This window comes from Vicugna pacos, chromosome 1 (assembly GCF_048564905.1).
Source record: "Vicugna pacos chromosome 1, VicPac4, whole genome shotgun sequence".
Taxonomy (NCBI): domain Eukaryota; kingdom Metazoa; phylum Chordata; class Mammalia; order Artiodactyla; family Camelidae; genus Vicugna; species Vicugna pacos.
Window position 1 is genome coordinate 1697709 of NC_132987.1, and position 24528 is coordinate 1722236.

Here is a 24528-nt window from a genome sequence, read left to right on the forward strand (position 1 = left end):
GGAATTCTGTTTGAAGGGCCTCTGTTCATCCCTGCATTATGGACTGAGGTTTCATACCAGAAACTACAAAGGCACCAGGCATCCTAACTGGTCAGATACAGCCCCTCACCCTCGGGCTGGAGCCACCGGGAACTCAGTACCTCTAACAGAGACAATGCCCGGTGTGGGGAGAGGTCATGGGGCACTCCAGGGGCAGGGGCGGTGGTGCTGGTGAAGGCAGGGGATGCAGTTAAGTGTGGGGGCAGCAGGGCCCCTTGCTCTGGGGTGAGGGTTCTTGAGGAGACTACAGAGCATGTCACACACCATCCCCACCACACACCCCAAATTCTTAGCCGTGCCAACACATAGGACACTGCGCCCTCTCACCGTGGTTCTCCCGTGAGACCGCACCCAGCCAGGCATCTGGCAACCCCGCCCTGACGGCCTCCTGCCCCACCTCCCCTCTTGGGACAGACCCTGTCTTCTTGGAATCTGTCCGGCAGCGCGAATTCAAGGCCCGAAGAGGACCTGGAGAATTTGCACTTCAGGTGCCCTACCTAGCCATCTGTGCTGGCCTGGGCTCAGTCCTCTATCTTGCCCACCCTCAGACCGGGTCAAAGTCCGGTGAAAGCGGAGGCTGCGGAGCCAAGACTGAGCCCCGCACACGGACAGGAGAGGGTGCCCCCGCCCCGCTGTCCCGCCCACCAGTGGCAGCCCCACCCCAGCCTCCAGCCGGCGCCACCTGTAGGTGAGGAAGTCCGCGCGGCCCCGCCCGCCCCGGCCCCGCCCAGCTGCCCCATAAGCCTCCCCCCACCCCCGCCCTGGCCGCGCCCTGGCTCCCATTGGCTCCGCACGTTCTGCCCCCGGACATCCAGCCTCGGGATAACGTACGGCGCGAACGCTAGGGGAGGGCCCCGCGGCGTTGCCATGGCTACAGGCGCCCGCTCCTCACGGGTCGGCGTGCGCTTCTGGGGCGGGCAACGGGCTCCGGAAGCGTGTAGCTGCCCGGGACCATGGCGGTGCTTGCTGCTGGGGATGGCGGCTTGCTCGGCCGGGCGACTAGTTCTGGCCTGGTCAGTCGGCGACCGACATCCTGTCTGTGGCGGCGTCCCACACACGGTAAACGTACGTCCGCGCCGTCGGCGGGGCTGGTGGACATGAACCGGGGTGGGATCGGGGTTGGAGTGGCGGCCGGGGAGGGGCTGTGGTGCCGGGGAGCGGGTTGGGGCGGGGGGGACAGGGCTGTGGCACAGCATCGGGCTTTCCTCCCCCTCAGGCCCTGGGACTGGGGCCTCGAGTCTGGATCACCCTGGGTGGCCGCGGCCTGCCAGAACCCCCCGGGAAGGGCAGGCGGAGGACCCCTCTTAGATGAAGCGGAGCCTTACCCGGGATTTGAAGAGCCCCAGAATCAGATGTGGGAATGGGGTGGTTTATCAGCCTTGTTTATCTGCTGGGAAATTTCAGTTCCATCCAGACGTTGGTTACTTCAGTCAGCCTCAGGAATAAGACACAAGGGTCAGTGCCGATAAGCAGTTATCTAGGGCTTGACTCAAAATAGACTGTGCGGGCTATAGGGATGGTAGATGGGACCCTTCCTCTCGAAGTTAGCAGTCTTCTGGGACTAGAGGCCCCAGTTGAGGATTACATTCTCATCTGCAGTAATGGAGGTTGTGGGAAACATTAACACAGAGAAGGGAGGGGTGTGGTGGCGGTAACTCATTACAGAATCCAGGACCCATGCTGGCTTTTGTGTAGGAGAGTCTCGCCTAGGATAGGGCAGCAGTTATCAAAGTGTGTCCAAGGCCCCTGAGTTGCGAGACCATTTTCATACAAACGCCGGGATGTCCCCTACATTTTGTACACTCTTGGTCTCCCGAGTTCCTGTGGGGTTTTCCAGGAAAAACCTGGCCTGCGATATCACAAAACAGGGAACTCAGAGGCAGATAGGAGAATTCAGCTCTCACCAGTCCAAAAGAGATTTGCAGAAATTAAAATCACTGCTGTTCTTCTAATGATTTTTGTTTTGAAAAATATACTTATTTTTTGTTTAAGAGTATTAATGGTAACATGTAGTAGGTTGTTAATATTTTTAAGTGAATTCATACACTTTTTTTAAGTTCTTACTTAACTTCTAACACAGGACCTACTGATAGATTTAACTCACATAAATAGCAGCCTTTTGGAGTTCTCAGGAATTGTTAAGAGTGTATAGGGTTCTGTAGACCAAGAAGTTTCAGAGCCCCTGGAGAACAGGTGCTCAGGTGCTAGTCAGGTGCTTAGTGGTGTTAGACAAATGCCAAGATGTCTTCCGCAACTGTTCCCGGACTCGAAGTAATTGGCCACATGGAGATGGGTGGGCAGTCCCTCCACTTTACAAACCAGAAGCTGCTGAATGTGTCTGGAGTCTAGGCCATGGGCTGTGCAGGGATTCCCGTTGTATCTGTTCTATCAAACTGGGATTCCTGTGCAGAGGCCTGGCCCTGAAGACCTGCTCTCCTTTGCTCCCTGCCAGGTACCTTCTGTGTGACTTCAACCCTCCAGAGGGCTTCAGCCTCCGCAGGGACGTCTGCATCCACATTGCCTTCCTCCTGAAGACCCTGCTGAAGGTGGAGGAGCTGGTACTGGTTCTACCCCCTTGGGGCCACCTCTACCACTGGCAGAGCCCTGACATCAACCAGGTCCGGATTCCCTGGTCCAACTTTTTTGATCTCCAAGTCTCAACAGAAACATCCCTGACATTTAGTACGAGTAGTTCATTGCAGGTGAGGCGGTGGTCATTTAACTGGGGCCAGGTGGTCATTATTCAGGTTCCGATGTGAACGTCGGGCCGTCTTGCTTTGGGCTTGCCGGTCTGCTTAGGGGCCCTGCTCATGTTTCCCGCACTGCAGGTGAATTTGGTCTTTCCATAGTTTTTCTTGGGAAATAGATTTGAAGTGTATGAGCTCTGTGTCCCCTCCCCTCTGAAAACCCTGGCCTCCTGGTGAGATGGAGTGGTGACAAGAAGGCCACTGCCATAGAGGCCTTGTCCCAGCAGGACTCGCTCCCTGGGCAGTAAGGGCCATTCTTACCTGAAGGAAAACACGATGTGTGTGTAGCATGGGCCACGTGCTGGGGAAGACATGTAACTGCCCATCCAGTATAATTTGGTCCTGCTCAAGCTTCCCATTTTAAGTTTTGTAAGAGGGAAGAGTTGAAGATTTTCTTTGAAAAAAGGTATTTAGAGCTTATCGTTGTATTCTTTTTTTGATTGAAATGTGGTTGATTTACAATGTTTTGTTAGTTTCAGATCTACAGCTGTTTTGTTAGTTTCAGGTATACAGCATAGTGATTCAGTTGTACATATACATAGCCTATTCTTTTTCAGGTTCTTTTCCATTATAGGTTGCAAGATACTGAATATTGTTCCCTGTATTCTACAGTGAATCCTTGTTGTTTGTCTGTTTTACATATAGTAATTTGTATCTGTTAATCCCAAACTCCTAAGTTTGTTTTCTAACTCTGTGAGTCTGTTTTTGTTTTATAAATAAGTTCATTTGTATCATTTTTTAAAATTCCACATATAAGTGATATCATATGATACTTGTCTTTGTCTGACTTATTTCACTTAGAGTGATAATCTCCAGGTCCATCCGTGTTCCTGTAAATGGCATTATTTCATTCTTTGTTACGACTGAGTAATATTCTGTTATATCTAAATACCACATCTTTATCCAGTCATCTATCAGTGGACGTTTAGGTTGCTTCTATGTCTTGGCCATTGTAAACAGTGCTGCTGGGAACACTGGGGTGCAGGTATCTTTTGGGATTGAGGTTCCCTTTGGATATATGCCCAGGAGTGGGATTGCTGGATCAAGTGATAAGTCTTTTTCTTTTTTTCTTTTTTTTTTGTCTTTTGAGGAATCTCCATACTGTTTTCCACAGTGGCTGCACCAAACTACATTCCACCAACAATGTAGGAGGGTCCCCTTTTCTCCACAGCCTCTCCAGTATATATGGTTTGTGGACTTTTGAATGATGGTCCTTCTGTCTGGTGTGAGATGATAACTTACTGTAGTTTTCATTTGCATTCCTCTGATAATTGAGCGATAATGAGCATTTTTTTTTTAATATGCCTGTTGGCTATTTGTATGTCTTCGCTGGAGAATTGCTTGTTTAGTTGTTCTGCCTATTTTTGGATTTGGTCGTTTATTTTTTTCTTATTAAGTTGTATGAACTATTTGTATAGTCTAGAAATTAAGCCATGGTCAGTCTCATCTTTTGCAAATATTTCCTCCCATTCCATAGGTTGTCTTTTTGTTCTGCCTATGGTTTCCATAGCTGTGCAAAAGCTTATAAGTTTAATTAGGTCTCATTTGTTTATTTTGGCTTTTATTTCTGTTGCTTGGGTAGATTGCCCTAGGAAAATGTTCCTGAGATGTATGTCAAATAATGTTTTGCCTATGTTTTCTTGTGAGAAGTTTATAGTGTCTTGTCTTTAAGCCATTTTGAAATTGTTTCTTTTTTTTTTTTTTTTTGCGACTCTATTGTATGCTTTCGAATTGTGGTTACCTTATTTTTCAAGTATATCAACCCATTACTATATCTGTTTCTTTTAGACTGATAATCACATAGGCTCCGACACATCCCAACAATAATGAAGGAAAAAAAAGAAAGAAAGAAAATCTGTATTTTCTTGCTCCCCTCTCCCATTCCCACCTTTTTTCATTTTGATGTCCTTTTTCTTTTTTACATCTTCATGTTTATTCTCTTGTAACTCGTTATTGCATTTCCAACTATGGTTTTCCCGTTTCTGTAACATCCTGCTTCCTTTCTGTTTAGAATAGAACCTTTTAATGTCTCTGTTAGGTTCAATACTGCTGAGTTATCTCCCCTCCACCCTGCCCCCCACGCCTCTGAATCCTCAGTCCAGGAAAGCCAAACCATTCTAGCCTTCATCGGTTCTGGGAAAGCAATCTTCAGAGTGGGAAAAAAAATTGAAAAATAATATTCTGTGTGATGCTTTCTACCCTTGCCCAGAGATGAGAAACACCTGAAGGTAGAGGAAAAAACTTGGAGGTGGGGAACACAAAGTCTTTTCTCCTTTTGCTACTGAAGAAATGATTGCTTTTGTAATTAGTGATGATGCCCTTTAAATTGGTGAGATTGAGATTCCACAGCTTCAGCGCCTGTGAATAACCAGCCGGGAGAAAGCTCTCCAGGGCCCCTGCAGTGGGAAAGGCAGCCCCTCTGAGCACCTGTTGTTCTGTATTCTTACTGCCTCCACAGGGGTTTGCTAGGCACCGTGCAGGACGATGCGGTTCCCCGAGGTGGAGGACCGGGAGACCCCTGCTGGGTGGCGAGCCACAGGAGCCCATACTTGAAGGACAAAGTGAAGAGTAGTGGGGCGGGCGTAGGAACCGAGGATGGTTGAGACCCAGGATGGTGTCCTGGAGTCCAGCAGGCCAGGCTGGCGGGGCAGATGGGGCCCTGGGGCATGGGCAGTCCTTGAGGGATCTGAAGCAAAGATAGGAACCAAGAGACTGGATTCGTGTGGGGGTACGGCGCCCCCTGGATGCCGCGGGGCAGCTCAGCGAGCCCAGGAGGAGCAGGCACTTCCCCAAAGCTGGGTCGACAGGTCACAACCAACTCAGTGGGGACCGAGAGGCACTGAGTTATTTTTAACTTTTTGTTCCTCTTCCTGGAAAAGAAACTGCTGCCTTTTGAATAGCCTGTGTCGTTAGTGAGAATTAAAGACATGAAGCAAGATTGCCTCAAAAGTCATCCATTGTGTGGTTGTTAATAAGGGTCAAATGCAAACTTGAGTAGATGAAATCAAACATTCATCATAGGATTTTAAACTCCTTTAAAATAAAAATTCTTGCTGCCTTTATTCTTCATTTCAGGGTTCACTTGGTGATAATAATAGTAACCAAAGCAACAGCAAACCCTTACAGAACTCTGTCCTGCTGATCCAGGAGCTCTGTGTTCACAACAACCCAATGAGTTGGCACCACTATGAGTTCCACTTTACAGGTAAGGATGTTCATTAGTCACATGGCTAGTAAATGGCACAGCTGGGACTTGAACCCAAGCTGTCTGGCCCCAGAGCCCCCTCTCAGCCCTTCACTGCAGCTCATCACTTGGCATTCCCGACACAGGCTAGCATTAAGGAGTAGCGTGACCTTGGACAAGGCTGCTTCACCGCTTGGTCTCTATTTCCTCATCTGTAGAATGGGGGTGTGGGCAGTGAACTCTGTGAGCTCAGTGGTCACTTCCTCCAGCTCTGCTGTTCTACTGCTTTGAGTTTATTTAGTAAGTATCCAATCCCCTGCATGGCCCATCCATAGGCTGGCGCTTTGCTAGGCTCTGGGTTACGGAGAAAAGATCAGCCTGCTTCTCCGAGGAACCTGTGTCCCTCCACGGGAAGCAGCTGCGAGGCCCAGGCTCCCTCGCTGGCAGTCGGGGGCTGGGCAGGAAAGTCTGATAAGAGAAGATGGAGGCAGAGCCCCTCCGGGAACAGAGGTGGCCACACAGCTCTCAGGAGCAGGAGTGTCTGTCCAGGCTGCTGAGAGGGGGGTCCACATGAGGCCAGTAGCCCCCCCCAAACTAAGACCTCAGGACAAAGATCCAGCCATCCCTGCAGTGTCACCATAGAGCCAGTCCATCCTCATCACTGTGCCTCTGTGCTCCTTTGTCCTGGGGCCTCTCTTCCCCCTACACCCAGAAGACTCTTCTCCCTCTCTTCCCTCAGTGTCCCCTCACTTCACCCGTAGTCCCTGCTTCCTGGGCAACCATCTCTGGAGTTGACGCTTTGCCCCTCGCACCCCCCGTTTGATCAGGAGCCTGGGTTGGCCTCCTTGTGCTCACTTTCCCCGTTCAGATCATTCCTCCTCCTCTCTTGGGAGCACCTGGAAAACCCAGATCCTTTCCTAGCAGTGCCTGCCACCCTGGCCTCCCTGCTCATCTGCCTCAGTCAGGAGGACCTGGACCACCAGCTCTGTATTGCCTCACCTCCTACCATCAAGACCTCAAAGTTCATTCTCCCTCCACCACCCAGTATGGTCTTTTTAGGGTCTTCTTCTCCGTCAGCCTGAGCCAGCCACCCCCCATTCCCCCTACCCCCAGGCTCATACCCGGGCGTGTCTCCACCCCAGTTCCAGCCTCTCTCCTTTAAGTGCCCACCTCTAGCCGTCCAGCTGCTTCTCCACCATCATCCCTGGCCCTCCTTCACCCTCCCTGGGGCATCAAGCGCTGACTCCTCTGCTTTCCTCCCTGTCCATGTTCCTCTTACTTCCACTTCCCCACCTTCCAGCTCTGCATCCACAGTCAGCACTCTCTTTATGACAAACAAAACTCCCTTGACCCTTGACCTTTTCAGTTCCTCACCAGGAAGACTTCCATCTCGGTTCACCCAGCTCTATTTGTTCTGAGGCTACAGGCAGCAGGCTCTCCCAGCACAGATTTCTAAGACTACAAATCAATGCCCACCTTGTTGCCACTGCCAGGCAATCCTCCAGGATTTCTCTAGTGAGCACATTTCCCCAATTATCACTCACTGGTGTCAACATTCTCTGCTCTCTGCACGCCTCTAAGCTTCCCTCTGTCTCTTCCCTGACTCCCTGCAGATGGCCTTGCCTCCTACTTCAGAGAGAATGACATGTCACTGGAAAGGAACTCGCTCACCTGCAGCAAATCTGCTCACCTCACCTTTTATCTGTCCCTCTCCCACCTGGACTCTAGCTGTAGTTGTTCTTAATTCAGTGAGTTTAGTTGACATGTATGTACACAGTTAAAAGCATAGCACACTATCGGCTGCCTTCTAGGACTTACTTTTTCAATTTAACATAGAGTGTATGATTCATCCACTTCGTTGCATGTACCTGCCGTTCATTTGTTTTAACTGATCTTAAATGTTGTGTGTGTGAAAGTAACACAAGACAAGGGTAAGCCAGGATTCAGGATGCTGGTGTTTTCCTATGAGAAGAGGCCAAGGGCAGGATAGGGAAAGAGGACACAGTATGTCACTGTCGATATTCCTGCTATGATTCTGGGTGATATGTTCATAACTCTGTCTTATAATATTAATTTTAATACATAAATACCCCTGACAGGCACCTACGATGAGAATGTGTCATGAACCAACACATACAATGGGTAAAATTACATCATTATTGTTATGTAATCTTGTTACAAAATATATTAAGCATAATCCTAATTTGTTATGTGTTATATATTATGTAGATGCATGAAATATATATTATATATATAAACACCTACATATGTATTATATGCTATCTGCTAATAAATAAACAGAACATAATATGCTAGTATATCTACTATTATGTATTATTTAATAAATAATAACATACTATATCCTGTTATATGACCTGGCACATAATCTTTAATAAAATAAGAAATATGCCACTATATATAATGGTAACTAATAAAATTAAATAAAAACGCCCGCAGCTTTTAACGCCGACACTGCTCCAGCTGTCACTGTCTTTTCTCTTCCCTTTCATGGTCGTGGTCCTCACGGTGCTATCCGTTCCCCCTTTCGTCTCCTTATCCTGAACCTTCCTCCTCTTCCCTTCGCATGCTGGCTTCTGCCCCGTGGTCCCTCTAGTCACCAGCGGCCTCTGGGGCACTGATTTCCAGGCACGGTCTCAGGCCCCAGCTCACCTGGGTGTCCGCCGCCTCTGCCACCGCTGGTGGGGGCGGGACGGGGGACAGAGTGCACCTCTTGTCCTGGAAGAGGACACAGCACAGACTCAGTGACCAGCAGCAGGTGTGGCCGGGACTTGCAGGCCTGGGGGGAGAGCCAGGCTGTCTGCATCCAGACCGGGGGCACTTGGAGTGTGAAGAAGCCCAGTCCTCACTGCCCCTGAAGTGAGGAAAACACCCTCAGGTGAGTTAAAGTGCTTATGACCTAGGTCTGTTGGCTGGAAAGGACAAATGGGCCCCTAAGGGGAGGTTAGTTGATGTTCCAGGCCCCACAAAGGCCCTAAGGGCTGGCGGGGAAGCAGGCTGGACGCTCCACTGGACCCAATGCCCCCTCGGGGGTGGGGCCTTTGGGAACAAGCAGGAAGCCCTCGGTCTCTGGGGGGAACGCGGCAGTGAGGGTGCATCCCTGCAGCGAGTGAAGTGAAGTCGGCCTGTGGGATCCATTTGTATGGCCACATCGAGCCTCAGCAGAAGCCACAGCAGGAGTGGATTCCTGTCTCTCCAGCTGTCATCCTCGTGTCTGAGTGCCAGGCTTCAGACCCGATCCCCTGGGGCGCTAGGACAGTTATAGACAGAGGCGGCCCGGGGAGGCCTCAAGAGGGCGGTACTGGCCTTCCTGCCGACACGATTACACGAAGATCGAACAATCCATCAATGGGAAGAAAGAACCATGGTCACATCTGGACCCCAAGCTTAGACGTGGTGTATGGGTGACATTTACCGACATTCCAGCGAGGTTCTGGCCAGAGCTAGGGGCCAGGGAAGCAAGTCGGGAGTGGCACTAAGGAGCATCGTGGTGCAGAGGCTGGACTGGGGGTCTGCAGGCTCCTCCCAGGAGGAGCCTCAGTGTTTGGGAGGTGGCTAACATGCCTGCTTCGTGTCACCAGCAAGTGATGCCACCTGTGGAAAATCAGCTATAATCCTGAGCCGGGTCAGCCCTGGGTGATGTGATAAAGGCTCTTACAAGATGGGGAGCCAGACGGATAGTGAACCAACCAACAGGCTGATGTGTTTCTGGCCTGTGTTTATTGTGCTTTCATAGCCAAGAATGAGGAGAGAGGTGAATGGCTCACCTTGAAGATTTTAACAACTTAGGAGGGTTCCGTGTCTCACTGCATTTCAGTGTCACCCGGAGGAATTCAGGAGGTGTTTAGATCCAGTGGAGACTAACGGCCTCTTGGTTCCTCATCAACCTGGCAAACCCACCAGCCCTCTATGGCCAGACCTTGGCAAGTGCCTTCCCTTGTTCTAACAAAACCCTTTCCACCCACGCTTGTGGTAAGCTTTTATTTTCTTTTTAATTAATGGGAATGAAGATACCTTACAGCCTCCTCAGACCTTTCCTTAGGGCTTCTGCCCTTAGACCCTGGCAACGGGGCCCACTGCCCTGGGTCCTGCACTACAGAGGGTCCCTCTGGCCCTGACACTTCCTCTGGCCACGCCCTCCATGGGGTGGAGTCAGCAGGGCTAAGGGGACACGGTCATTGGCTCCATCCCGTGCTCTGGAAATCCAGGACCCCGAATGCCCTGCCTCAGCAGCCCCTGACCCATTTCTAGTGCCTGCACCAGCTCTCCCCGGAGTTCAGATTCCCAGGACTCACAGAGAGGCCCGAGGGCAGATGTTTGTATGGAGGGTATGAGCAGAGCCCGGACGTGAAGTGTGAGTGTCCCCCTGTGCACATCCAAGGCCCCTTGTGGCAAGGGATAGACCCAGCATTGGGAAAAAAAGGGTCAGGCTAGTGATCAGAGTCTGGGAATCAGCTCTCCCCACACGCTCACTTTCTTTGCCGGACTCCCCTGTGTCTGGGAATTCTAAATTTGAACCTGGCCTTCCCCCTTATAATGAATGTATATTTGTAAAGGCAGGAGTTTAGAACCTACTGCACTTAACATGTTTACATGTATAGGATGTGAGCTCCCAGGTATGCTCTGGAACTGCACTTCCAAAGGTCCAGAACATTTATGTTGGCTCTACTGAGACTAAGTGGCAAAGACCGTCTCCAGAGAGGAGGGGCTTCTGCTTCATGCTCCAAAGTCAGGATCTTCTGAGCAGATAAAACAATGGACACTGAGACCCTCAATTGTAAATTGATTTAGAATAACGCCAAAGTGTGTATGACGTGTGTGTACACGCACGCGCAACTGGGGACGTGTGTGGTACATGACTGTGTGTGTGTGTGTGCACGCACGCGCCTGGGGATGTATGTGGTGATGTGTATCTTATGTGTGTGTGTGCACCGAGGACGTGTGTGGTTGTATATGGTTATGTGTGTGTGTGGTACATGAGTCCGTGTGTGTGTGTGTGGGGATGTATGTGGAGCAGAGTCAGTGTGTCTGCACATGTGTTTGTGTGTACGTGCATGCATTAGTTTTAATAGTAGAAGCTGTCCTTTCGAATTCTGAAATAGTAAAAATTGTATGATGTCCTTCACTGTATAATTCAAAATTAAATAATCTTCAAACACCAGAAATTTAGTCCCCCTCAGATTCCAATTTTTTTTCCTTATTGATTATGTCTTCATTGTACTGATGAGGAAACTGTAGCTTAGAGATGTTAACTGACTCAACCAAGGGCATGGAGCTCGCGAGCCCAGGGCCAGAACACAGTCCAAGCCACGCTTCTCCAGAGGCCTGGAGCCCTGCTCACGATCACGCATGGCCTCTTGGCGGGGGAACAGATTCTGATGGGCTGTGGCCAGGGTGCAGGCTGTCCAAGCCGGGGACTCGGGAAGCCGGGCAGATAGTACCAGACAGCATATGAGAGTGAAGGGCTGCTCAGAAATCAGATAGGTTCCTAGGTCTTGGATGAGTAAGGAGGCTCACTGCTCATCCTTGATCCCATTGCTGATGGCTAAAAGGGACCAAGGCCCACGAGAGCGCTTCTGGGAACTGCCTGCCAAAACCTGGAAAAGGACTGCTTAGTACTGGCTCCGCAGTAGAAGCAGAGGAAGGAAATGTCACCTCCTGGTGGACATCCTTGGTGATGACAGTAGGAGGCCTAGCAGCCTTGGTATGGGGGTGGCAGGACAGGGTCCTAGTGGATGATCGCTTTCACGTGTCTTAAAAATCATTGCTTCATATATTTTATCCATTTTGGGGTTTATTCTAGGATGGTAAATATGGTCTCTGTTACTCCATCTTAGCTGGATTAGTTGTTTTATTGTTAATTTTCTCTTCAATGATTTGGAAGCTATATTGCCTTTTAATGAAAATTCTCTCTAAATTTTTATAAATCATCTCTAAGTTCTTAGCTTTATATGTAATTGGACCAGTATTCCTATAACAGTCTCAAAAATGAAAATCTATTAGATCCTGTTCCTCAATAATGATACATTTAGCATATTTTGCCTCTCTGCTGTTCCAGATTGTGTGTGCGCGCGTGTGTGTGCAGGCTACAGTTACTACTTTTTAGACAGTTGCTTTAAGTTTGTTACATTAACAATGAAAATATAGGTATAAACTTCTTGGATTTCATTGCTCACTACCATTATTTAATCCTATGTCTTTCCCACTTTTGATTTATTTACTTATAGGGATTTCCCAATCAACTGGACACATGATTGGCTAAGTTTTTTCGAGCGGTGGACTTGGAACACTTATCTGTCTATACACAGCTTTATGTTCTCCTCCTCAACAACACTCAGCCTGTTGTTATTGGCCCAAGCCTTGTTTTAAAATATGGCATTGTTTTTCATCACCAAAAAAAAAAAAAAGTTTTCTTGATTTAAAGTGCTGCCTTTTTACGACTGGCTAGTCTTGTCTGGTAAACGGATATTAATAGAGATTTCCTTAACCTTCCTCCTGCTTTTTGCCATAACTCGGCTTCATTGAGAAGAATGTTTTTACCGTTTCTCAGACGGGCTTCCGCTTTGACTTCCGCTTTAAACCATCTCCCCACCCTTTTTCTCCATGCTTATTCCTGAAAAAGTGAGCTGTCTATTGGATTAAAGATGGTTCCCGTCAGAGATGTATGGCTCCCTGTCCAAGGGTCCAAAGGAAGAGAAAAGGAAAGATTCCTGTTTCTGGTGGTTACATTTTGTCAGCTTAGAGATCTAGTTATCCGTGTGGCTGCGGTGGAATCTGCAATACCTTTGCTCAGAGTTTCCTTTTTCTGGCTTACTAGGGGAGCCGCATTAGCTGGGGTCACGGCGCTGTGGCCGTTGTCAGGATCCCGGGGCTGAGGCAGCCCCTCTCCACCCTTGTCATTTTGATCTTGCAAACTGGGTCCCAGCTATGTGAACCCTGCACCTGGCGGCCAGGATTGCCCCCAACGTGGCGTGTCCCCAATTCCTCCGTGTCCTTCACTGCTATCAGCTAGCTCCAGGAAGGGTGCGAGCTGGCTTCCACTGCAGTTCTTCCTCCTTCCTGTCCAGGCAGGCCCTCCTTCCCCACTAGTTGTCCCTATACCTTCTCTCCTGCGCTACATAAGCTGAAGGATTTCCTCAGCGTTTCCAGCAGGTAGATGGCGCTCTTCTATGTTTGGACCCCTTCAGTGCTTGCAGTAGAAATTTAGGAGGTGGGAAGGAAGAGCTTGGGGATTCTCTGTATCTAGGGGCTCCCTACCCAGCAGATTCAACTAACTGTGGATTGAAAATATTTGGGAAAAAAACAAAGTTTCAAAAAGCAACACTTGAATTTGCCATACACTGGCAACTACTTACATAGCATTCATGTTGAATTAGATACCATGAGTAATCTAGAGATGATTTAAAGTACACGGGAGGACACAGCAAAAGAGAATGTGACAACGAATGTATGTGTATATTCACGTATAACTGAAAAAATGTGCTCTACGCTGGAATTTGATGCAACATTGTAAAATGACTATAAATCAATAAAAAAAAGTTTGTATACATATATAAAAAAAGTACACAGGAGGATGCATGTAATTCCATGTAAGTCCTCTGCCATTTTATAGAAGAGGCGTCAGCATCCATGAATGTTGACGTCTCGGGGGAGTCCTGGAACAAGTGCCCCATGGTTACCAAGGGATGACTGGAAGTCCAGGCTCCTTATCCCAGCCTGTCATGTCCCCACATGGTCTGAATGCTGCCTGTATCACACTCTCCAGGTCACTCTCCTCCAGCCCTGCCAGACTGCCCTCTGATTCTTGAACAGGCCACATTCACTGCACTTCATATCTAGCCCCTAGAAATACCTGTTACTTTCCGAGCATGGCTCTGCTTTAATAAAATGGGCTGCATTGTCACTAGAGAAGACAGTGTGGAGGTTCCTTAAAAAGCTGAACATAGACTTAACTCATGATCCAGCCTTCCCACTCCTGAGCATATGTCAGGAGAAAATTCTAATTCAAAAAGTCACATGCACCTCAATGCTCACAGCAGCACTATTTATAATAGTCAGGACATGGCAACAACCCAGATGTCCATCGACAGGTGACTGGATAAAGAAGTAGTGGTATATTTATAAATGGAGTACTACTTGGCCATTAAAAAGAACAAAATAATGCCATTTGCAGCAACATGGATGGATGTGGAGATAGTCATTCTAAGTGAAGTAAGCCAGAAAAAGAGAAAAATGACATATGATATCACTTACATGTGGAATCTAAAAAAAGACACAATTCCCAGTACCTCAATGTAAAAAAACATATATAAGAAAATTTCTTTTAAAAAAAGAAAAAGAACAAAGAAAAGAGATATCAAACAACCCAACTTTAAAAAGAAAAAAGGTTTTAAAACAAGTAATCAGCTCGGTCTTTTGCTAGATTAGGTGTTTGAGATTAACAGATACACACTATTATGTATAAAATACATAACCATCAACTCCCAAGTCCTTAATAACCTAGTTCAACCTGAATCTATCAAAATTCATCAAATAGTACATGTGAAATATGTGTAATTTACTGTGCAGGAATCATACCACAATAAGGGTGTCTGTAAAAAGAAGATTGGCGGCATTGTGTCCTACGTTTTTATGTGTCTTCAGTGACTGTGTCTTCAAGTTTCTGGTCGGCCATATTTTCTGAACCAGAATGGCCCTCCTTCATTTTCCTTTGATAAACTGTCAGTGGGTGGCATTTATCCCCATGGCTTCAACTGCTCTCTGTCCACTGATTAACTGTCAAATCTTTTCCAGCATGGACATCTCATTTCAGTCCCAGAAATATACTTATAATTGACAAGTAGACATTCCCACTTGATCAGCTCATAAAAATCTCAAGCTCTGTATGTTTGAATTTACACTCGCTCAGAACTAGGTTTACTTTATCAAACAATGGCATCACTGTCCCATATGTTTTCTGTGACATACATCTGGGAGCTTTCCTTCACTTATGCACTCACTCACCCCCGTCAGTACTACAATTCTCTTCCTTAATGTCCCCCAACTAAGTCCCCACCCCTCGCTCCCCACTGCATTAATTCCCACCCTTTGCTAGTCTCCCCAGTGCTGTTCTTTAGAGTAAACAATCCACTTTCCTCACTTTTAATGACTAATCTGTGTCACTCTCCTCCTTAAAACCCCAAAGAATTCCCTGCTGTAAGTACACGACTTGGAGTTACGACCACAGCTCTCCTGGTGGGAACCGTCTGGGCGGTGCAGATGGGCTGGAGCAGAACGGTGAGAACTGAGGCTGCAGAGACGGGTGAGGGTCCGGATCACACAGGGCCTTGGTAGGGACTCTGGATATCCTTCTGAATAGGATGGAAAATCACGAGAGTATTTTGCAAAGCGGAACAACTTGATCTGATTGTTACTTTAATAAGACCACTGTGGGTGATGTATGGGGAATAAACAATGGAAGCAGGGCAAGGTAAGCTGATGGGAAGCCAGTGGGAAGAGTGCTGCTGACCTGGAGAGAGACAACGAGGTTGAGCTGGGATGATGGCGGGAGACGGGCTGAAAGGGGGACACGATTTGGCAATAACCGTCACAGGCCTTAGTGCTTGCGTTGGACATAGAGAGACACAGAGTGGTTCAGGTTGACGGGTATGTGATATTTGGGGCTGAGTCACAGTTTTTGTGCAGGGCCCTGATAGGAGAAGAAAGTGGGGATGTTGATATCGGTAAGAAGGGTGGTGGGCATTGAATTCCCGCTAGAGCCGCGTCTCTTTTTCTCTGTAGATGAAGTCAGCAGAGCAGGGATGAATGTTCCTACTTCTGCAGAGAATTGCATATCGACATCATCGGTATCTTCGAGAGGCCGACCTGCCCATCCAACTGCAACAACTTGAATCTGCTTCTTTCTATCTAGGAGATTTCCAACTAAGATGCCAAGCAAAAGATTCCCATGTCCAGAGTTAGAGCTGTGTGCTTTTGGGATGATCTCAGAGCTGCCTCCACAGAGGCTCGGTGTGCTCTCTCTCCCTCAGAGCACACAGTTCCCCTCCAGCCTGGTGGGTCTTGGCAGAGAAGGCTTCACAGATAGCCCCTTTCAGGCCCTGGGGACCAACCTCCCGCTGGGGCAAGCTCTGAAAACGAGCATGAGGTCCAGGCAAAGGAGCTGGACATGTGCGATCTTGGGGAGGGCTTTCTCCAGGGAGCCATCTGGAAGATTACATGAGGACAGTCTACAAAAGGGTGGGAGGGTTGATGGTGTAAATGGATTTTAATTTTTACTCTGAATCTGATTCTGTCCTTCCGTTTTGTTAAGGAAGTGTTTTTAGGCTAGCCATGGTTCACCTTTGTCTTTCTTTCTATTTGGTCATCCAAGAGGTTTAGATAGGATATTTGTTTTAGGGTAAGAACCTTTAAAAAGAAATCCTTGTAAATAGCGTCTTATTGAGCATTTGGCCAAGACAACCAGTAAATTCTGCCAGCAGTATTGAACCCCCTTGTTCCTCCAGGGGGTCTCCAAAGGTACACATGTTCCAATTCTGACCCAAAACCAATGAGGCTTTTCTTTTTTTTGATCACTTCACCATGGGCAAAAGATATCACTAAAGAAGGTGAGAAAAGAGCAGGTCCCCATCATCCAGAGTCCCTCCCAAAGAGCCCACAGAAGCAAAGAGGAGATGAACAAGAGAAACGGTTTATTTATACGCACGCAGGAGCCAACCAGAAAAGTAACTACCATGTTAAATGGTGAAAGTCAAAGGCTTTTTATCAACCTAACTAAATAGGACAAACGGGGAGGAGAGAATTGGCTTCCATGACAGGTTTCCTTCTGCACCTATCGAATCTCAGGTATCTTCAGCTTAAAGTGCTTTTGTATTAACCATGGGTTCCATCTGACTTTCCATTCCTCGAACTTTGTTCTTTTTCAAGATTCACTCATCTATTCTGAGCCCCTGGATTTTCCACGTGAATTTTAGATTGATTGTCAATTCCTGCAAAACACCACCTGGGATTTGGGCAGGCATTCTTTGAATCCTTAGATCTATACATGGACTGTTGCCATCTTAATAGAATGAAGCCTTCTGCTCCATGAATATGAGGTTATTTTCTGTGAATGTAGGTCTTAATTTCTCTCAACAAAGTCTCTCATCTATTGCAGTCTTCAGTGTCCAGGTCTGGTACTTCTTCGTCACCTCTATTGGACGCTGATCCAGAACGGACACGACCTCCTGGAGAACCTCTATTGCCACAGAGCTGACATGGAACTGCGTCCTGAGAAAGCTTTGTTCTTTATGGATTCTTAACTCCTGTAGAATTCATATTTTACTCTCATAACTGCTTATTGTCCTCATAATAAATCTTTTAAAAATAGGATTATATACTTTAATTACTCCATACATGAGTAATGAATGAGTCACATTAACATAGGATTTTAATCCTTTTAGAATTGGTAGAGCAATACAGACACAGTACAAAACATTGAAACATTGCCTAAAAATAAAGAGAAGAGATTTGTAAACCCCACCCACGAAGGTGACTGTCATGAATGATTTGGTACTCATCTCTCAGTCTCTGTGTCTCTCAGTCCGTCTCTCTCCATCTCTGTCTCTCACACACTCACAATCAGATTCATTTACATCTATGTTGATTTCACACATATGTCGCCTTGCAGATGGGACCCTGGATGCAGGCAGTGGGTCTGCATACTTCCACCATGAGGCCTCCCTTGACATCAGGCAGAGACCCGACATCCAGTTTTCCAGCTGCACAGCATTCATTCATCCATGTGAACCAGAACTGATGGACCCTACCCCTCTCCATGAACATTAGTGTTGCTTTAATCCCACTGTTTCAACCAGAGCTATGCTGAACACCCTTTAAAAGACAGCTTTGAATACTTGTGCAAGGACTTTAGTGGGATGAACTCTAAGGATCAGCACTGCTGGGGCACGGATGCACCTGTGGCCCTTTGATGTGTCCTGCACCCTGTTCTCCCGGAGAGGAGTGTCTGTTCACTCTTCCTTCCAGGGGATCTGCTGGAGCCTCTGCCTGCTCACATTGTCACCAGGGCTGGGTGTCACCTGACTAAAGACCTGCCAGTGTGATGGTGACCAGTGCTGTCCCACAGTGTGTCCGTCTGCCTGTGTCCTCACCCGAGAGGTCGAGCATCTCTAGCACACACTTGCCACCTGCACTGCCTCTCATTGGAACTGCCTGTGTCTGTTCTGTTTCTGTTGAGAACACTGGGTTTTGAGAGGATTTTGGATCACAGGGATGTGAAACCTTTCCCCAAACTTGGGTTATGAGGAATGATTTTCCAGGTTGTGGTTTGTCTTTCCAGCTGTTTTTCTGGGCTTTTGCTTGTTTTTTAATTTGTTTGGTTTTGTTTTTGCCACAGGAAGAGCTAAGCTTCTCCCTTCTGTCTTCTGGCTGTTGTGTCACAGGGGGAACAGCAGTGTCTACCCCAAGATTATGCACAGAGTTACTAAAAGGGCTTCATTTTGTACATCACATCTTTGGTCCCCCTGGATTTCCCTTTCAAATAATAAAAATGCCATTTCAAGTGAAGACAAAAAAAATCACCAGCCCCAGCTTAAAACATGTGGGCAGGCACAAAAAGCCACCTTTCGTATGATTTCATGGACAGGGAACACCCAGGAGAGGTAAAGACACCCAGAGAGAAAGAGGACTTGTGGTTGTCAGGGGCTGGGGGAGGGAGGGGAGTGTGCGCTCTGGATCCAGGGTTTTACTTTGAGGAAAGAAATAGTGTGAAACTAGATGGTAGTGATGGTCGCACAGCATTGTGAATGCACTTAATGCTCCTGAATTGCACAATTTAAAAGGGAAAAAGCCTATATCTTATTAAAGAAAACTTAAAACAGAAAAATAAAAGATGCCATAAACGATGTGAAACGAAAAAGGAAACTAAAGAAAAACCAAACACAAACATCTTCAGGGGAAGGGAAGTCAAGTTCGGGTGGGGGAGGGGATTGATGGTGGGAATTTGGAGAAGAAGTGTGGCTGGGTGCAGAGGGGGCTCTGCCCCAGGGGGTGGTGATGCCTGAAGTGGTTCCCTGTTGCCCAGCGGTGCAGGTGCAGGTTCAGGAGGAGCTGCAGGAGCGGCAGGAGGGAGCTCGGGGTCTCCTGCTGGATCCTGATGTTCCTGTTTTTAGTCTCTGGCATCTCCCCCTGCCCCCACCTGCTCTGTAACTGTTGGAAGTGGAGAGAGCTTTCAGTCTTGTGGAAGTGCTCGTGCTGTGAGAGAGGAAAAATTTACCCATGTGCCTCCCTTTCCATGTGCCTCTTCAAGGACAGAAACCTTCCCAGAGCTTTCCAGACAGCTCCCACCTAGAAAGTGCCCACAGGATGTGTTCTGTGACTGAATTCTTCCAGACAGGTGGTCCGAGGCCAGTCTTTTCTCTGGTCCCAACAGTAGCCTCTAGGGACACCTCCCTGTGTGGCCCAGCCCTCGGCCCTCCCTCACCTACACACATGCACCAACCCCGCCCTTCTCACCTTTGGGCTCGGACTCGGTGGGCTACTGGTCCTTCCCATGACTACCAGGGAGGTGGGCACGGTGCTCCAGGTCGGAGCTAGGGGTGCTGAACTGCCCATCAGCCCCGGGCAGGACCCCGGGTGGAGGCCTGGGCGGTGTCTGGACAGGAGGCCATGGTGGCGAGGACCCCTCCATGTTCAAATTCACCTGGAGCCTGCGCCAGCCCTCAGCGGTGTGGCGCACCAGCCCCTCAGTCGGGGAGGTGGCGTGGGTGTCCTCGTCCACCATCTCCTGCAGTGTCCAGCTCTGCAATGACAGTGAGTGGCAGCCGGCCCGGCCCGGAGGTCACAGAGCCCTGCCCGGCCAGGACCACCCCTGCTTCTGCCCACTTGACCCTCTGCTGCCAGATCAGACTGGGACCTTGGTCAGCTCAGACAGTCACCCGGGAGGCAAGAGACACACCCAGAGGGCATGGGCTCCACCTCAGGCAGCAGGGCCCTGCCCTGGCTCTTCACATCCCAGCCAGCCAGCTTGGACCCGGCTTGTGGATGTGACCAGCCCCCCAGGCCTCTGACCCTTCCTCAGCCTGCTGTTGCTTGAGGCAGGACCCCCCCTCAACATGACGGCCCCATCTGCACCAGCCAGAAAGGGGCCGTGGGGCTACCCGGGTGGGATCTGAGTAGTGGCCCGGCCTGGGCGGGCCTGCCCTGGGCTTCCCTGCGTTACCTTTGGGTCTCTCTGGCCAAAAGGCCAGAGGCGCCTGGGGTGAGAGCTGACCCAGCACTGGCACCGCTGGCCCAGCCCCTCGCTGCGGGCCTTCAGGGGGCCGCGGCCTTGGGGTGTTGGAACGCAGCAGAACATGTCTGAGTTGAGCTGAGTTCACCAACCAAGTGAGCTGAGTAGGGGCTTCTCTACAGAGTGGGTGCCTGGTGACCTAGGTTCCAAGTTCTGTTGGGTTCTATTGCCAAGGAAGTGAGGTCACTTCCTGGGGTCCCCTTGCCCAAGCTTCCTCCTGACACAAAGCTCACCAAGGGCCTCTCTGGGCTGCCAATGGCTCATTTCCTACCCCATGCCATGTCCACACACAGTGACACCAACTCAGCCCCTCCCCCCAATAACCCTGGGGAGGCCTGGATGCCACCAGGGCCCCAGCTCTGAGGACACAGCTGGGTTCAGACCTGGCCCCCTCCTCAGCAGTGCTGTCACCCTGGACAAGCCACGTGCCTCTCAGGGTCTCCCCAGTCCCCCGTCGGCACAGTGGGGATCATTCTGTCCCCTGCTTCCTAGGGAAGCCATCATGTTTCTAGGCCCATAAACACCTCCTGCACCTGTCACCCCGTGGGCTGGCATCACAGGGAGCTCGTGCACAGACCAAGCAGGGGAAGAACCCCACAGAGGGCTGGTGGAGTGCAGAGCGCACCCCACACAGGCCGGGGTCTGCCCTGGGCTCTGGGGAAAGTCACCCTCCTTGCTTCTGCTTCCTGGCTCCCTGTTGGGGGGTTGAAATTAAATACAACTCTGACTTCGTCCGCTGGGGCATACCACCTCCTAGGTCATTCTGTCCTGTTCAGATTCAGGCCCAGTGTCTCATCTCGGCCTCTGGAGTGGGCTGCCCCACAATGGCTCCCTGCTTTTTTGCCTTCTGGTCACACATCCTTGTGTGATCCCACACCCTCCCCTGCAGGGTGAATGGACATTGGGCCTGGGTTCTGACATGTAGACTGACTTGTGAAAATGCACGTGGCTTCCATTCATTCCAGTTCCAGTATTCCTTCTTTCTCTGTCTCTCAGTGCCTCTCTCTCTGTCTGTCTCTCTCTCTCTGTTTCTCTCTCTCTCCCTCTGCCTCTCTGTGTTTCAGTCTGCCTGTTTCTTTCCTTGATGTATGTGTGTATATATTTATGTGTATATGTGTGTATTTATCTGTGTGTATTGTTAGGGCCCAGGGAAGGTCACTTCTGAAAATGCCTTGATGACATACTGATTGTTTTAAATTCATGTTACTGAAGGAAAAACCTCTGTGAAAGCTGTGCAAGCACTTTGGTGGGGTCAGCTCTAAGGATCAGCACTGCTGGGGAAGGGATGCACCTGTGGCACTTTGTGTTCTGAATGTGCAACCCAGTCCCAAATGCAGGTTCACCCCTGCTGCTGTTGTATTGGATTAATCTGAATGTTGCCTACTCTCTTGCTTCCAGCCTCTTTGTTGAGATCAGTGCAGTTCATCAATGCAGCAGTGTTGTGTTGTTGCATTATCCTTGTGTTCACAGTCGCTTGACTCTTTTTTTTTTTTTTCCTGTGGAGGTGCTGGAGATTGAACCCAGGACCTTGTGCATGTTAAGCATGTGCTCTACCACTGAGCTATACCCTCACCTTATTTTTTTTAAACAGCTCTAAGTGTGTGCTCTACCACTGAGCTATAACCTCACCTTTCTTTTTTTTTTTTAAACAGCTTTTGGGGGGGCATTAGGGGGAGGTAATTTGGTTTTTAATTAATTAAATGGCACTAGTAGGAACTGAACCCAGGACCTCATGCATGCTAAGCAGGCACTCTACCACTGAGCTATACCCTCCCCCCACCAGTATGAGTCTTAACTGGTAGGAAGCTGAGCAAGAATCAGGAGAAGCCGAGTCAGGGCAAGTAGGAACAAGGCAGGCACTAACTCAGCCCAGGCGCATGGAGGGGATGTGGCTGCCGTGTACAGATAAATAGGGACAGAAAGCAAAAGGAAAGAATATTCTTCTTTGAGGCATTTTTGATCTGTTGGTATAAGTTGCTCTTTGATCATTCACAGAGACTTCTGGTCTGGATAGCTACTGGTAGTTTTTGCTTTTCCCATATGCTAAGGTGACAAAAGCCAATGTAAATAAATTCAGTTCAATTGAATTCTCAGCTCAAATGACACATTGCTTGAGGGGCAGCAGTCTCTCAGGGCTGCAAAATAGAGGCCATGCGGAGGCACGAAGGAAGGGTGGGAATGGCATTTCATCCCTTCAGAAGACGAGAGGCCTGGTGCTTCCCATTTGCGTAAAGGAAACAGTAGCGGAAGCACTGTTTGCCGTTAGCAACGTTTGAAAGAGTCGATAATTTCTATGACATTATGCATTTTGAAAAAGCAAGCAGATGTCTTGGTGGCAGTACTTTCTGTTGCTCCCATGTCTGTGTCTTCTCAGTGTGTGCCATCATGCTGAATCCAGTTCTATGACTAGAAATGGGGAAACGGGTTTGTCCTATTGTAATAGACATGGGGGTCCAAGTCTCTAAGGCACACACATAGGACAATAAATGTTTTTCAAAAAATTAATAAAACTACGGGAAAATACATAGGTGGATAAAAATCAACACCAAGTGTCAGTATTCTCAAAGGGTTTTGCTGGATGGTATGTTACATTCCATTTTGTTTGTTCTTAAAACATGAATTACTTTCAGAGTTCCTTTTTCCTCTTGTTTTTTTAATTCTTATTTTGTCTGTTTGTTTTTTGGGGATAATTAGGTTTATTCATTGATTTAATGGAGGTACTGGGGATTGAACCCAGGACCTGGTGTATGCTAGGCAAGCACTCTACCACTGAGCTATACCCTCCCTGCTTTCTCTCACTTTTTAGTAAGTGTCTAATTCTTAGGCTTTATGTGAGAAAGTGGTAAGTGCTTATTGATGGTATGGACTTGGGGACATTTACTGATGACTTTTATCATCACGGTGGGAAATCGCATTCATCTGAGATAAAGGAACACAGACACTCATGTCTGCCCCATAAAATTTCCCCTGTTTATTTGTTTTCTCTTCACCTCAGTGTGAGCAAACTTAATCCCAAATTTAAGCTCATATTATGGTCGTGTCTCTCTTTAAAAGAACTTTTTAAAAAGTCTATGAAAAGAATGTGAAAAAGAATATAAGTACATTCATGTATGACTGAAAAATTGTGCTCTACATTAGAAGTTGATACAACATTGTAAACTGACTATAACACTAAAATTTTTTAAAAAAAAATTTTAAAGTCTATGAAACTGCTCATTTAAAGAATAGTTTGCCACATAAAAAAGCAGTCTGTATTGGAGTGTGACTAAACTACACAAGTCCTATAAATACACTAAATGTTAGTAATTTCATCCGATTTGAATAGTCTGAATTGAGGACAAATATTAATTACAGAGTTCTTTAAAAAAAAAATCCAATCTTTTTCCTTTCAAGTAACTATACAGATAGGAGGCAAACATACACATTCTCTCTGTGGATGATCTCAGGAAAATTGCTATAAAGGACACATGTGGAACTTACAACTAGTCTATAGATATGTTAAATGATGGAGAGTTTTCACAAAATTCCTTTTTTAGGAGTTTTCCCAATTTCTCTGTTATAAATTTATTTACTCAGAAAACACATTCCGAGGTGGGAGGGAGGTCTACAAGTAACGCTATATACCTGATAAATTACTGCAATGTCAAAATTAATGCTGAAGCGTAAGGTTCTGTCCAATAAAGGGACTGTTAGCAAAGACTGTTTTCCAGAAAGTCCCTATTAATTCAAAGGAATAACCTGGGAGATGAAACAATAGATCATCTGGTACCAGTGCTTAGAACATCTGCACTACATTATGAAAGGACTGCTAAGAAGCCAAAATTATCATTTCAAAGTAAGGTGACATGTAAAAAGAATACTCACTGTGAAAGAATTGTCTAAACACAATTGCCGGCAGTAGAAATAAATATCAACTAATTCTAAACCAATATATAAATGTTTCTAGTCTCGTAGCAAGCAGCAACTACTGTATAGAGCATTGTGTTAGTTAAGTAACATTTATCTTTTATGCTGTGACATTATATTTTTATTATTTATTTAACAGATATGTTTTGAGCCCTGACCATGTGTCCAGGCATTGAAGGCAAATTTAAAACAAATAATCCCCATCCAGAAAATCTCCACATACTTGCTCTAAATTAGGACACACAAAGATAAGCACGTAATTACAACACGATGCAACGCACCTGTGTTAGATGTGTCGCATTTGCTCATCTGTCCATTCATGGAACATGTATTTGTTGAACATCTACTAT

General features: G+C 47.7%; 1 protein-coding gene across 1 annotated transcript; it reads left to right on the forward strand.

The window, feature by feature from the left end:
• Window positions 1-906: 906 nt before the first annotated feature.
• Window positions 907-17355, forward strand: LOC116280206 (uncharacterized). The gene is made up of 8 exons (XM_072939883.1): window positions 907-933; window positions 1043-1098; window positions 2492-2741; window positions 5862-5991; window positions 8617-8866; window positions 9806-9911; window positions 15173-15264; window positions 15769-17355. Exons 1-5 carry the CDS (start codon window positions 907-909, stop codon window positions 8844-8846), a joined length of 693 nt encoding a protein of 230 aa, XP_072795984.1. The 3' UTR covers window positions 8847-8866; window positions 9806-9911; window positions 15173-15264; window positions 15769-17355.
• The last annotated feature ends 7173 nt before the right edge of the window (window positions 17356-24528 follow it).